Source organism: Gekko japonicus, unplaced genomic scaffold (assembly GCF_001447785.1).
Source record: "Gekko japonicus isolate JY-2015 unplaced genomic scaffold, Gekko_japonicus_V1.1 scaffold4666, whole genome shotgun sequence".
Lineage (NCBI taxonomy): Eukaryota > Metazoa > Chordata > Lepidosauria > Squamata > Gekkonidae > Gekko > Gekko japonicus.
This window is the reverse complement of record NW_015167686.1, coordinates 34,661-49,998: the sequence shown is the minus strand read 5'-3', so window position 1 is coordinate 49,998 and position 15,338 is coordinate 34,661. Positions and strand designations below refer to the sequence as shown.

Genomic DNA, 15,338 nt, shown 5'->3' with positions numbered 1-15,338 from the left:
GGCCCGGATCTCCTCCGGGAGCTCATTCCACCAGGTGGGGGCCGCCACCGAAAAAGCCCTAGCCCTCGTAGTGGCCAGTTTTGCATCTTTGGGGCCTGGCACAGTTAGTAAATTTAGCTGGAGATGCCGAGGATTGAACCTGGGGACCTTCCACATGCCAAGCAGAGGCTCTGCCACTGAGCCACACCCCCTCCCAACTGTTGCGAATGCCAGCCCAAGAGGCTTGCATCACGTTTTTGCAAACCTGCACGTCCATCAAGGTCTTGGCACTTCAGACTGATTGGCAGCCGTTCACATGGACAGGGGCTGCTCAGGCAAACACCAAAGGGCACGACTTCTTGGAGAAATGTGGCGTTTATTTATGACTGGGCGTCCTCACAGACGTTTTGTGTGCACTTTCCTCCATGAGTCACTTTCCCCTGTATTTTTCCACCACTGCAGGGCCAGAGTGCCAGTGTGGTGTACTGGCTAAGAGCGGTGAACTCTAATCTGGAGAACTGGATTTGATTCCCCACTCCTCCACATGAAGCCAGCTGGGTGACCATGGGTCAGTCACAGCTCTTTCAGAACCCCCTCAGCCCCAAAAACAAGTCTAGCTCGCCACCTAGTGGTGCATAGCGCTTAAAAGGGCTAGAACTTAAGGCTGCCAGACGATCTGCAGATCTCCAGTCGATATGACACACATTGCCATACAATAATTGTTAATTATGATTACTGCAGAGCCAGCATCGGCGTACCCTGAGCAGGGGCAGCTGCCGGGGCCCAAGATTTTTGGCAGGGCCCACTGCCACCATCCCCGACACACACACACTATTGCTGCGCCACCCATGCTTCCTGCTGCATGCACTGCCCAGTGCCACTGAGCAAAGGGCTGCAGGCAGCTGTGAGCACAGGCAGAGGGAAGACTTGTGAGTAACCAAGGGGAGGAAACACAAGCAGGTGGGAAGCAGGGGGGCAGGAAGGAAGGAGGACCTGAGTGACGGGTGGTGGGAAGAGGAAGGGATGGAAGCCTGAGAACTCTATGCCCAGGGGAGGACTTGAAACCTAGCTCCAGCCTTGCGCTACTGTGCTTCCGGAGGGCTTTAAAAAAAAATCAATCAATCAACAATTGCTATAATGAAAGGTCTCATGAATATTATAATGATCTGTTGCCATGATCTGCTTGTTCCTATGAATTCCCAGCTCTTTTTTTTTAAGTTTGTCCTTTTCATTGCAGAGATATATGTGGAAAGGTGTACCCTTTTATATCTCTGCAATGAAAAGGCCTAGAGACGTCTTAAGAAATGAAAGCCGGAAGTGGAGAGGAACTAGTAGGTCATGACAATAAGCTTCATAATAGCAATTACTGGTTGGTTGGTTGGGTGGTTGGTTGGTTAATTGGTTGGTTGGTTGGTTGGTTTGTTGGTTGGTTGGAGCCCTCAAAAAGCCCTGTGGGGATACAGCAGAAAAAATGGACTCTGCAAATAGCTGATAGGACATTCAAGCAAGCGCCTGCCCAGCAGAGCAGTCACACAGTGAGGAAGGAGAAAGCAGAACCCAATCAGGCCGTGTGAGCATGCACAAAAAGCCAATTGCCCTTTACTGCACTGTCAGGGAGGAATACACTGAAGCAACCTGCCAAACTGTCACAAACAGGCTAGCGAGCATTCAAACCAAACATCAAAAAATCGGCTCCTTGTTTGTGATTGGCAAACAGGACGACGGGCTGAACCAGCAGGTATTCCAACATTCCTAGAGGTGCTTCTTTGATGTATTCAATAGACCAACAAGATCTCCAAGATATATGCCTTTGAGTGTCAAAGCTCCTTTTATCAGATACCTGTAGGAATATATGAACAGAGCTTTGACTCTTGAAAGCTTATACCCTGAAAATCTTGTCAGTCTTTAAAGTGTTACTGGTTTCAAATCTAGCTTCTTCTACTGCAGACCGGCTTACCCACCTGAAACTTTGATGTACTGTCTGTTATTTATTTATTTATTCATTTAATTAATCCAATTTGTATCCTGCCCTTTCCGCCGAAGCGGGCTCAGGGCAGCTTACACTAAAAGTTAAAATACCGTAAAACAACAATTCAATATATACAAAACGCCTTACAATTCATACATATTACAAATAGGAAGTCTCAAATAAATACAGTTGAAGTGCTAGAGGCGGTAGCTATAGGCCATGATGTAACAAATAAAGCAAAAAGTGTGGCCAGAGGATGTTCCTGTTGACGTCGCAGGCAGTTGCTGTTGACATGAAGGGCTTTATCTCAGTTCAACATTGTTGGTAGTGGCTCCTAATCGAAGGCCTGGTGGAAGAGCTCTGTTTTGCGGGCCCTGCGGAACTGTAAAAGGTCCCGCAGGGGCCTGATTTCTTCCCGGAGCTCGTTCCACCAGTGTGGTCACTACTGAGAAGGCCCTGTCCTTCATGTTTTGTCTCCACTTTTATTGGGAAAGTATTTAGGATACCCCTACTAGCTGTATACTGGTTAGCACACTGACAAAATGTAGGGTTGCCAAATGTTTTTTCCTTACCGGCGGGGGAGCGTCTTCTGGCTCCGGGAGCTGGCCGGGGATGTGTGCGCGCGGGGGATGTGTGCGCGTCACCGGAAGTGACGCACAGCGTAGCACGTTGTGGGCGTGGCCAAGATCGTCGGGGGGGAACCATATGGTTTCCCCCCCAACGATCTGGGCCACGCCCCCAATGGGCCCTACGTCGCGGTCACCTCTGGTGACGCAGCTTCGGAAGGCGGGGTTTCCCCCGGGGCCGATTTCCGTCGCATCGGAAATCAGCCCTCCAAAGCGGGGGATTCCCCGCCCCCCGGGCCGATTTGGCAACCCTAACAAAATGTAACCATGCTAAAGGAATCCAGCAATGTAGCTATGATTATCTCTTTTCTCCCCACTCTAGAGACCACATGGAAAGATAATGGATCTTGAGCTAGACGTAGTAGAGACTACATGCCACCTTGTGGACCCATTGCCTGCTGAAAATTGTACAGTCAGGAAGCGGGAAGAACACGTAAGTGTCTGAACTTCTGGTTTGCCTTTAAGCACGCGGGTTTGTGTTGGTGGCTCTTCACCCAAAAAAGCTCCTGTCGGATCAGGGACGAGCTGGCTCCCGTCTTGCGTTGGCTACGTTTTTATTAGATTTAGCAGTTCAGCACCCATAAATCCAACAAAAAGCATCAAGGAGCAAGCGGGAAGTAGAAAGATTATCGTTGCTGCCACCATGATCACAAATTAATCCAAAGAAGTTACCGGTCCGAGTTTACAACTTTTTTAGTAGACAGGCCATCCAGGCCCTTATCGATTTCAGTCATTTGGGGCATTGCACACTGGCATCCTAAAATGGAAAGCACTTTCATTTTACAAAAAAAATCCCCGCTGGCTCGCCTGGAGGCATTTCTTGCTCGCTCTAGGTGACCAGCTGATGTTTTACAAGCATTTGCTTGATTCACCTTCTGAGGCCACCATAACAGTGTCACTCCAAGGATGCCTGGGCGTGATCAACAAGGTCTCACAATGGGATGTCACTAATTCGTTTTGGTTCCCTAGAGGCCTCTGCCAGCACTGCAGCCTGTAATTCTCTGATTTTGAACCTCTAGGCCGTCGAAGGGGACTGTGATGTTAAGATGATCGAGGTTGATGGACACTATAAGGTGTTGCGGACAAAATGCCACTCCTCTCCAGGTAATGGCTTACATGCTTTGGGGGTCTCAGATAGGGTTGCCAGGTCTGGGGACTTTGGGGGTGGAGCCAGGAGAATTTGGGGGCGCAGCCAGGAACAAGGATGTGACATCACTTTTGTGATGTCACTAGGGTTGCCAGGTGAGACCAGCAAGTCGGACGGGAGTTCTGGCCATCATATTTAAAGGGATCGCATTCCTTTTAAATGCTTCCCCTCTATTGGAAATAATGAAAGATGGGGACACCTTCTTTTGGGCCTCATAGAATTGGACCTCCTGGTCCAATCATTTTGAAACTTGGGGGGGGGGGTTCAGGAGAGGCACAACCAGCTATGTGGACAATTTGTTGCATCTACCTCAAAAAATAGCCCCCCCAAGCCCCAGATACCCACAGATCAATTCTCCATTATATTCTATGGGGACCGGTCTCCATAGGGTATAATGGAGTGCCCAGCGGCCATTTCCTCCTACCACTTTCTGACAGCCCTGAAGCGGGGGAGAAGCTCCAAACCAGGGGATTGGCAACCCTAATATCAGAGGAACTATGCAATATATTGCTGGGCTGAAAAGAGGCTAATGGTGAGGATTTCTCTGTAAAGGCCATAGCAGGATCCTAAATATATGGAAGGGCTGAGAAGATTAATCCTTTTAGGGGGTTCGAAGTGGAGGATATAGTTAAATCTTCACCTCCCCCCATCCATCTTGAGGCACCACAAATCTATCAAAAACAGTGAGGTTGAAAGTTGGTGGCAGCCAGCACCTTTCTTTGTTTAAAAATGGCAGCCTGGTGATGATGTCATCACACAGCATCCTACAGCAGCTTCTGTGTACAATGGACCCTTCTACATTGGGGTAGAGGAAGCAGAGCTCTGGTTTGGAGGGACGTGGCCCAACTCAGAGAGCAGGATTTCTATGAGTCAGGGACTAGAACATGTCCCCCACAAATGTCCAGAGGCTAGTATCTCACAGCATCTTTTGAGGAGGGTGGGGAGAGCGGAAGAGATTTAGGTTCTAAGCCAAGCCCCTAAACCAAAACAGAATGTTCCTTCTGTGGTCTCGCCTTCCTCTTTTTTTCAATTTAGACTGTAAGTTGCTTTAGGGCAAGGTCTGAGAAGTCCCATGCAGTGTTCCCTCTAAGCTGAGTCAGTGTGAGCTAGCTCACAGTTTTTTAGCCTCCGGCTCACACATTTTTGTCTTAGCTCAGGAAGGAGGGCTCCAGGGCAAACTAATTTATGCAGCAGCCAAATTGCTCACTCATGACCTTAATTCCAGTAGCTCACAAAGTAGAATTTTTGCTCACAAGACTCCACACCTTAGAGGGAGCATTGGGAGGTTACCAGTTTGCCCAATAGCAGCAGGTAATCTTCCACTGGCTCCCTCAGTGCCCCACCCTTGATCACGTGAGGAGTGGGAGAAAGAACAGAGGGGAACGGCATTGACGGGAACGCTCTAGGAATTTCCACAATCTCTATGGTAAAGACCATAAAGACTGGGAAACTCCCTACTGCATCATCCAGAAGCATTACCACACACTTCTGAGACTCCATCCTACCCAGACACTGCCCATAAAATCTCCCAGGATTTGCTAGGACAGAACTGGCATCCCTACAATGATAATCACTGTTTTAACATGCAGAGGTGCTCACAACTCTCACTTAGAGCCTCCTCCTCCTCCTGCTCCTCCTGCTGCTCCTCCTCCTCCTCTTCTTCTGCTTCTACTTCTTCTTCTTCTGGAACTTGCTTGGCACAAACATGGTCTTGATATAAAAAAAAAGACTTCTTTCTCTACTCATTTCCTCAGATTCAGATGAGGATTTCCAGAAAAGCTGCCCCAATTGCAACCGTCTGTCACGGCTGAACGACACCGATGTGGTGAACACAGTTCATGCCGCACTGAAGGAGTATAACGCTCAGAACACCACTCATGACCACTACAAGCTCCTTGAGATTTCTCGAGGTCATCACTTGGTGAGTTGTTGAAGCCAGGGTCACTGCTCCATTATCGAACACAGAGCTCTGCCAGTCCACCTGGCAGCAGGGACCAGTGAAGGCTTGTGGTCTGCACAGCTTGAGTACTTAGGGATACCAACCTCCGGGTGGGGCCTGGACTTGTCCTGGAATTGCAAATAGGGTTGCCAACTCTAGGTTGAAAAATTCCTGGACATTTGGGGCTGGAGTCTGGGGAGGATGAGGTTTGGGGAGGAGAGGCACCTTGGCAAGGCATAATGCCATAGAAGTCAGTCTCCAAGCAGCCATTTTCTCCAGGGGGGCTGATCTCTGAAGCCTGGAGATTCGTTGTAATTCCAGGAGACCCCCCCCAGGCCCCACCTGGAGGTTGGCAACCCTAATTGCCACTGATCTACGCACTACAGAGATCAGTTGCCTTGGAGGAAATGGCAGTGTCAGCAGGCACACCCTACAGTATAACATAGGCCAGGGGTGTCAAACATGTGGCCCGGGGGCTGCATCAGGCCCCCAGTAGAACTGACCATCTCCTGCTTCCAGTTCTGCTGCTGCGTCATAGCTTGCTTCCTCAGACTCTCTTAATCACTCCGCCATTTCATGTTTTAACCTGGGTCCCAGACTCAGAACTCTGAGCATGAGATTTCTGTGGTGAATGTCAATAAATTAAAAGTAGGTTTGCAGCTTACAGAGCTAATGTTTTAAGCACGTTTTTATTTTAAGTAAAAAAAAATCTTTGTGTTTGTGTCCTTTATAAAGTTGATATCTCTGCTACCTGGCATTACATTTTACGACACACATGGCCTGGCCCAACAAGGTCTCATTTATGTCAGATCTGGCCCTCATAACAAATGAGTTCAACACCCCTGACATAGGCTTTAGGAGTAACCACATCCCTGCTGATCTACCCCTCCCTGAAACCAAGCATAACCCCCCAAATATCCAGAGATTTCCCAAGCTAGAGTTGAAAACCCTGTGAGTGCTGGAAGCAGAAAATGGGAACTTGTGCCTTTCACAACTGTGCAGCATAGAGTGTTCTAGAAGCCACCGTTTCTAACAAGCAAGAGTGAGAGAAGCGATCCCCATACACAGTGACAAACCTGTTCTGCACAGATGGTTATGACATAGGAGTTCTGTTCTCCTTTGACTGTCAAGTGGAAAGTGTGGGTGTCTTCCCAAGGGGAAGGACCAGTCTTCTCTTCAGCTGCTTCCCCCGCTCCCAGATATGCACCTCCCAACAAGAGTACAGGAAGTTATTCTGTGGACTTCCTCAAAGAAAGGAAGGACCAGTACCTCAGAGGTAGAGTACACGTGTTTCGTGCACGAGAACCCATGATCACTCACTTGGAGGGTGGGCAACATCAGAGTAGATACGGTGATCTGATTCCAGACAGGTAGTTTCAGTGGGACAGAGGGCGGAGGACAGAGGTGTGGATTTTGGGGATTTCATTAGTTTTTCTGGGGTGCTGGTGATAGGGAAAGCACTCTTTAGAGTAGGCTTTTCTCCCTCCTTTTGACTGCAACTTGAATGTAAACTGGATCTAATTGAATAAATGTAAGTCTTGGGAGATTTATTTATTTATTGCACTCAATATCATGCTTCTATGATAAGACAAATTCTGCTATATTAACCAAATATCCCAATAGGGTTACGGGCCCAGGACAATTTCGCTGCACTGGTGGATTTTCTAACTGGATAGCAACCAACTAGATATGGAGCAGCCATATCATTCTGTGTGATATCGAATCAATCACTACAGGGAGCAAAATATGTGTGGATTAGAAAAAGCCCCCCCAAAACAGGAACTTACAAGCGAGGAAAATGTGAAAAAGCCCTCAGCTAAGTTAGGCCACCATTCACAACATTATTTTTATAGGACCATTTGACAGACCAAAACATGCGGTAGCAAATCGGCTTGGAATGCAGAAGGTCTCAGGTTCAATCTTCACCATCTCCAGTTTTTTAAAAAAAGGATCAGGTAGTAGGTGATGTGAAAGACCTCTGCCTGAGACCCTGGAGAACCACTGCCAGTCTGAGTAGAAGATACTGACCTTGATGGACCAAATGTCTGATTCAGGATAAGGCAGCTTCGTGTGTTCAGTTTTGTTAAGGAAAATAGTTCCATACTTACGTAGTTCCATACTTCCATGCAGGTGGTTTTAAGGGAAAGAAATTGGAATGAATAAGAAGAAGCACAGGGGGAGATAGTTCTGCTGCTAAGGGAAGGTGTGGTTGAAAGGAGGAAAGAAAGGATAAGATGAACCATTTAAAAGTCACATTGCTAACTAAATTCTAAAGCCGGGGGTTGGAGTGTCGTGGGAGAGAGAGACTCGTACTGAAGCGATCATCCCTTCCATCCTACATCCCATCCCAAAGGTTGGGATGACTAACCCCACTCTGACATTGGCATTGTGTAACGCCAGGTCTATAAATAAGACTATGGTCCTTCGGGACTTTCTGCAGGAGCAGAATGTGGACCTGGCATGTGTGAGGGAGAGACGGTATCTCTCTCCCAATCAGCTCCACCTGGGTTCTCAGTCCTTCCCCAATCGGACTAGGGGGTGGGGGAAGGCTTTATTCATCTGAAGGAGGCTTACTCCTTCAGGGTGCTCCCGCCTCCGGAGATCACAGGCATTGAGTGTGTCAGCCTAGTGTGGGAAGCCGAGGAATTTATGTTTGCTAGCACTTTATTATGTTACTGGTTTTAACATTGCTATTTATATTAATTGATATGGATGATTTTATGCTGTATTGTTGGAATTTTATCTTGTTGTGTAAGCCGCTCTGAGCCACCCTTGGCCAGGAGGGCAGGGTAAAATTTTAATTAATAAATAAATAAAGACTGTGTACTGATCCCACACATAGCTCCAGTGTCTCCCATTCACTGTCCATAGAATTCACAGCTTTGATTCGTCCCAAGTCCTTCATCATTTCTCAGCACAGAGATGGCTAAAACATTCTTTGCTGTGTTCCCAGCATTTGGCCAGAGGTGTCTACGCAGAGTTTGCAATTGTCAACACCAATTGCTCAGCCCAGCACGCGAAGGAGCATGAGGATGACTGCCATGTGGCCACAGGCGATCACCTGGTAAGTGGCTCGTTATGATTCCGTTGTGATTCATGTGGTGCAGACAGAATCTGGGATCAGACTAAATGATGTGTCCAACAGGGCTTATGTGCCTTGAATAAGATGGTAGATAGAACAGAGAGTTCTGACCTCTGTGATTTCAAATCTCAAAAAATGCATTATTATTATTATTATTATTATTATTATCATCATCATCATCATCATCATCATCATCATCGTAGTCATTTCGTAGAAAAAGAGGTGAAGGAGCTCATTAGAATAACTTATTAGCATAACTTATTTGTATATGCCACACACCCTGACATCACCAGACGTGTGTCAGAAGGCAACACCCACCGCTCAGGCTCCACTGGACTGTTTTGGATTGTTAGCTATTATGGGGGGAGACACGTGCAGATCTGCCCTCACAGAGGAGGGAGAGCTTGTACCTGAAGGCGGGCCAGGGGGGGGCTCTGCAACTTACCTGGCTGCTTCTTGCTCCTCGTGGCCTGACTGAGGGTTGCTGGGAGCAGGAGATGGCGCTTGTTGTATGTGCCCACCCCCTGGGCTCCTTACTGCCGGAGCTCCGCTCCTGCGCGCTCCCGCAGGAAATGACCCCTGATTATTGATGTTGTTGTTGTTGTTGTTGTTTTACTTGTACCTTGCTTTTCTCCCCAATGAGCACCCAAAGTGACTTACAGCATTCTCCTCCCTTCCATTTTATCCTCACAACAGCCCTGTGAGGTAGGTTAGGTTGAGAGGGTGTGGCTGGGCCCAGATCACCCAGCAAGCTCCCAGGACAGAGTGGGGAGGACTTGAATTTGGATCTCCCAGATCCTCATCTGACACTCGGACCACTGCACCCCACTGGCTCCTTGGGAGTGCTCATTTTCGACCTACAAAGGGTGCCTGCTGCTTTAAGATCGACAATCAAGGCATGTCCCGCTGAGCCCAGGAGCTGAGGCCTTAGACTTCCTCCCCAGAGTTTGCAGGCCCCCTTAACCTGGAACCTTAACCTAAACCCCTTAACCAACTCTTCTTACATTGCACAGAAGAAGCCTTCAAGAAGATCAGAGGCCATGAGAGAGAATTCTCTCTTTACATGGAGAGGACGCTCTCTTGTTGCCTCCGATTTTGAGGGGTCCATGCCACATGAGAAAAGCGGTGTCTTTGAAGCAGTAGGCAATTGGGATGCTTTAACCTAAACCCTTTAACCAACTCTTCTTACATTGCACAGAAGAACCCCTCAAGAAGATCAGAGGCTATGAGAGAGTTCTCTCTTGTTGCCTCTGATCTTGAGGGGTCCATGCCACATGAGAAAAGTTGTGTCTTTGAAGCGGTAGGCAATTGGGGTGCCTGCCAAAAACATTAAGGGCATATCCCCCCTCCCCCGCTCCCAGGTGTTCTGTCTGTAACAGAGTGTTGGACTGGATGGGCCACTGGCCTGATCCAACATTGGGTTGTCTTATGTTCTTAGGTTCTTAAGCCGCTCTGAGATTCCTTCGGGTAGTGAAGGGCGGGGTATGAATCCAGTCTCTTCCTCTGTTCTTCTTCTTGAAAAACTCACGGGGTCACCATAAGTCGTCTGCAACCCGACAGTAAAAAGAAATAAAAGCAGTGTCTTAGCTCCTTTGTCTGTTTGCTTTCCTTGTTCAGCACTATGGGTTCTGCAAAGCATCCTTTCACAAGAGCGCTGCCGAGGACGCCGCCGACCATCACGAAGTGCACTGCACCGTCTATGACCACCAGGTACCAACTTGGAACGTGGCTTTTAACAGCCCCGCCCCAGAGAAAGCGCACCTTACTGATGGATGGAGTAGAGTCCGAACAAACTCTCCAAGATTCCTGGCTCCGGGGTTGACACGGATTTCTGTCCAGTGCTGGCGTCAGCATGCCCCAAGCTGGGGCAGCTGCCAGGGTCCCTGGCTTCTAGCAGGGCCCTATGCCACTGACTCTCCACCCATATACCTGCCCTGCTGCCTGCCTGTGTATCATAGAATCATGGAAGGGACCGCCAGGGTCATCTAGTCCAACCCCTGGCACAATGCAGGAAACTTACAACTACCTCCCCCCCAACACACACACACACCCAGTGAACACTGTTCCATGCCCAGGATCCCTGGCCAAACTGGCCCAGAGGAAATTGCTTTCTGACCCCCAAAGTGGCAATCGGCATTTCCCTGGGCGGGTGAGAAAGGGCCATGAGAACTAAGCCGCCCAGGGCTATTTTTGGGCAGGAACGCACAGGAACGGAGTTCCGGCTGGCTCCCGAGTTGGCCACGCCCAGCAGGAACTCATTAGCATAATAGGCCACACCCAACAGCAGAAACTCATTAGGATTGGCTACATTAGGGGTGTGTGGCCTAACATGCAAAGGAGTTCCTGCTACAAAAAAAGGCCCTGGGTTTTGACAGCAAACAAGGTAAACAAAATAACAAGCAAAAGGTGGGTGTGGCTGGATAACCACACTTCTGGTAATGTGGGGGTGCGGCCTAATGTGCTAATGAGCTGTGCCGTCAGGGGTGTGGCCCAATATGCTAATGAGTTCCTGCTGTTGGGTGTGGCCTATTATGCTAATGCGTTCCTGCTGGGCTTTTTCTACAAAAAGAGCCCTGAAGCCGCCTAAGTTCACTGAATCAGCATTGCTGTCAGATGGCCACCCAGCCTCTGCCTGAAAACCGCCAAAGGAGGTTCCCCTGGTTGCCCAGTTGTGGACACTTTCCAGTGCACAGTCCCAGCTACGTAGGCTTTCCAGCATAGATGGGTAGTCGTGTTGGTCTGAAGCAGCAGAACGAAGTCTGCATTCGGCGGCACCTTTAAGACCCACAACATTTAATTGAAGATGTCAGCTTTCGTGTGCATGCGCAAGCATCTGAAGAAGTGAGTTTGCACATGAAAACTTATACTGTGAATAAAATTTTCTTGGTCTTAAAGGTGCCACCGGACTCAAACTTTCTCTTTCCACCACAGAGTTAAGGTGGCCGACCTCCAGCGGGGCCTGGAGCTCTCCTAGAATTACAGTGGCTCCCCTGACTACAGAGCTCAGTTCCCCTGGAGAAAATGGCTGCTTTGGAGGGTGAGCTCTGCGGCATCACACCCCTGCCGTGGTCCCTCCCCAAACCCTGCCCTCCTGAGGCTCCAGGACCCCCCCCCAATCTCCAGGAATTTCCCAACCAGAAATTGGCAACCCTAAATAGTTGGGATAAGGGGTGTGGGTGGTACAGAGCAGCGAGCATCCCCATCTGTGACCTGCCCAGCATCACTGGGGAAAGGGCAGGTTGGGGAATGGGAGAGCCAGTCTGGCGTAGTGGTTAGGAGCGCGGACTCTAATCGGGAGAAACGAGTTTGATTCCCCACTCCTCCTCCTCGTGCGGCTGCTCTAATCGGGAGAAGTCAGTCACAAGTTCTCTCTGAGCTGTTCCCTCAAGAGCAGTTCTGGAAGGAGCTCTCTCTGCCCCACCTACCTCACAGGGTGTCTGTTGTTGGGAGGGGAAGGGAAAGGAGATTGTAAGTCACTCTGAGACTCCATTGGGTAGTGAAGGGTGGGTATAAATCCAATCTCCTCCTCCTCCTCCTCCTCCTCCTCTTCTTCTTCTTCTTCTTCCTGAAGAGAAGGCCGTGCACAGCCAGGAGGTGGGCACAAGGTTGGGTTAGAAGCAGGGCTATTTTGGGGCAGGAACGCACAGGAACGGAGTTCCGGCTGGTTCCCAAGTTGGCCCCAAGTTGGCCACGCCCAGCAGGAAGTCATTAGCATAATAGGCCACACCCAACATCAGAAACTCATTAGGATTGGCTACATTAGGGGTGTGTGGCCTAACATGCAAAGGAGTCCCTGCTACAAAAAAAGGCCCTGGGTTTTGACAACAAACAAGGTAAACAGAATAAGAAGCAAAAGGTGGGTGTGGCTGGATGACCACACTTCTGGTAACATGGGGGTGCAGCCTAATGTGCTAATGAGCGGTGCCGTCAGGGGTGTGGCCCAATATGCTAATGAGTTCCTGCTGTTGGGTGTGGCCTATATTGCTAATGAGTTCCTGCTGGGCTTTTTCTACAAAAAGAGCCCTGGTTAGGAGGCGGTGTGAGCAGGAGGCCTGGGGGCGGGAGGAAGAGGGGAAGGGCCACTGGGCCTTCCCCAGGAGGGCTGCCCTTCGAATCCCTGTCTCGGAAGAGTGTGCTCATAATTCTTTTTCTTTTCCAGCCTGGAGTCCATCACCACCACTTGATCCATGAGCATGTGGAAGGGAAGCTTCCACAAGCCGGACGGGGCCACGTTCACCTTGACCTGATCCATTCCCACAACGACACGATTGGGTCCCACTCCCACTCGGATGAGGTCATGGCTGTCGAGAAACCAGTCCCCTTGGTGAAGAGATCGATCCTCGCAGCATTGCCGGAGTGTCCCGGCCGGTATCGGCATTACGATCTGTAAGAGCAGCTTCGCCTGGCTTCGAAGGAGAGGACCCGGGTGGCGGCCCACGAGAACCTGTAGAAACCACGGGGCCAACTCCTGACAGAAATCACTTCTGCATTGTTCTGGGTGTGCTCAAATGCTTAAATCCGCGGAATCTTTAACCCTGAAGAGTTATGGCACATGTCGATAGCCCGCAAGCATCTACTGTCTGCATTATGCCAAGTTATTGTGCCTGGCACAGGTTTTAGCGCCTTCCACCTCTTTTTAGAAGAAGGTTCTAATGCTTATAACAGGAAACCCAAAATAGAAGAGATGCAAGCTGTGTGGGCAGAAATCTGAGGAGCAGGAGGAGAGCTGAATGAAATTTCCATTTGTCCAGGTGGTCTATCCCTCCTCCTGGCTAGCAGAAGAAATCAGTTCGCAAATGGCATGCTGATTTGGGGAGCTGTGTTCAGGATGCAAGCGAGTGTCCCTTCAGATTAGAGTCAGATCACAGGTACCCTGAAAAGCATATCAGGCGTAGTCTTTAACTCCATGAATAATGGCTTGCTTCTTCTTCTTCTTCTTCTTCTTCTTCTTCTTCTTCTTCTTCTTCTTCTTCTTCTTCTTCTTCTTCTTTTGTAATGTCGGGGGGGGGAAGCAATGTCGTATCATTGTCGGAAAATAAGAGAAACAAACACCGGTGCTTCGTAAATAAAACATTCCAATAAAAAAAAATCTCTTTGCCGTTTTTGTTTCCTTTCCGCTTAAGGTGACCATGCCATAACGCACAGAAACTGGGATGCTAAAAATTAGGAGAACTGGGAGGGCGTTCGCATTTGAGGGGTGGAAGCTGGGGGAAAAACCGTGCATGACTCGCTGACATTACTTCCAGGTGAGTGCCCGGAAGTGATGTCACAGCATCAGCGACGCCCTATGCAAATGTCTCTGGTAACGGCCCCCGTTTTTCCTCCACCATTCCATTGAGTCCTGGCAGGGCACGGGGGAGTTCGCCAGGCAAAATGGCAACCCCACTGTCAAAATCTGCCTCCGCCACCTCCTGTTCTGCTCAGCCCTTTAGCAGATCTTCGTCCTTGCAGCCCAGTTAGGTCATGCCACCTCTTCAGAATGGCAGCCATCCAGTCTCAGGCCAGTGCCCCACCTCTGGCCCATTCTGCATCTAAGCATTCGCTCGGCCGTTTTACCAAGCCCACGTTGGAACAGAAATTCCCCTCTGCATTGCATGCCACTTTCACTTTGACTGATTGTCGGATTTTATGGCAGTGTCCAGACTGTGTGCCGCTTTCGCTTCCATTGATCTCTCGGTTTTATGGTACCGTCTGCATAGATTTATGGTTGTTTTATGGCCATTCAGGAGCTGTGGTGGCTCAAGTGGTTAAGACGCTGAACTGCAGGCTGTGGAAGGTCGGTAGTTCAGCAGTTCGAGACCCGGGTGCCGCATGACGGAGTGAGCTCCCGTCTCTAGTCCAGCTCCTGACAACCTAGCAGTTCGAAAGCAAGAAATTGCAAGTAGATAAATAGGTACCACTAAATTGGGAAGGTAAAAGCGTTCCGTGCGCCTTGGTGTTTAGTCATGCTGGCCACATGACTACGGAAACGTCTTCGGACAGCGCTGGCTCTTCGGCTTTGAAACGGAGATGAGCACCGCAACCCTAGAGTCGGATTCAACTGGCTTTCAAGCAAGGGAACCTTTACCTTTTACCTATGGCCATTCAGGGGTGACTCTGCAGTCAGTACGGCGTGGTTTTGAGCCACATCTTTTTCTGTTCCAGTGTGGGTTTGGTAAAACGACGGAGCGAACGCTAGATGCAGAGTGGGCCTCTCCTTCCAGGCAGCTGCATGTGCAGCCTTTGCATCTTTCATTCTCCAACCCTCCCGTTTTCCAATCCATTATCACAGCAGCTGTAGGATAGGTCTACAATTCCCAGGAGCCCTTGAGGTTTTGTTCCAATTTGCTAGTGTTCGTTTTGCCCGCCGTGCATCCAAGGATTAGTTCTCCAGGCTCTGATCTCATGATGAGACTTCGAGGAGGTCCAGATCGACTACGGTTGCCACCTCTGGCTTGGGAAATTCCTAGAGGTTTGGGAGCCGGCAGGGCTCTTTTTGTAGCAGGAACTCCTTTGCATTTTAGGCGACACACCCCTAATGTAGCCAATCCTCCAAGAGTTTACAGAGCTCTTCTTCCAGGGGCTACTGTAAGCTCTGGGAGGATTGGCTACATTAG

At 49.4% G+C, this 15,338-nt stretch overlaps 1 protein-coding gene across 1 annotated transcript in view; it reads left to right on the top strand.

Annotated features, from left to right (window-relative positions):
• The window catches only part of AHSG (alpha-2-HS-glycoprotein), a 27,806-nt gene extending 14,674 nt beyond the window's left edge, over window positions 1–13,132 (top strand). The window contains exons 3-8 of the mRNA XM_015414141.1: window positions 2,897–3,007; window positions 3,594–3,678; window positions 5,476–5,642; window positions 8,614–8,724; window positions 10,360–10,452; window positions 12,902–13,132. Of these exons, the coding sequence (XP_015269627.1) occupies window positions 2,897–3,007; window positions 3,594–3,678; window positions 5,476–5,642; window positions 8,614–8,724; window positions 10,360–10,452; window positions 12,902–13,132 (798 nt within the window). The remainder of the gene's footprint in view (window positions 1–2,896; window positions 3,008–3,593; window positions 3,679–5,475; window positions 5,643–8,613; window positions 8,725–10,359; window positions 10,453–12,901) is intronic.
• Window positions 13,133–15,338: the final 2,206 nt, after the last annotated feature.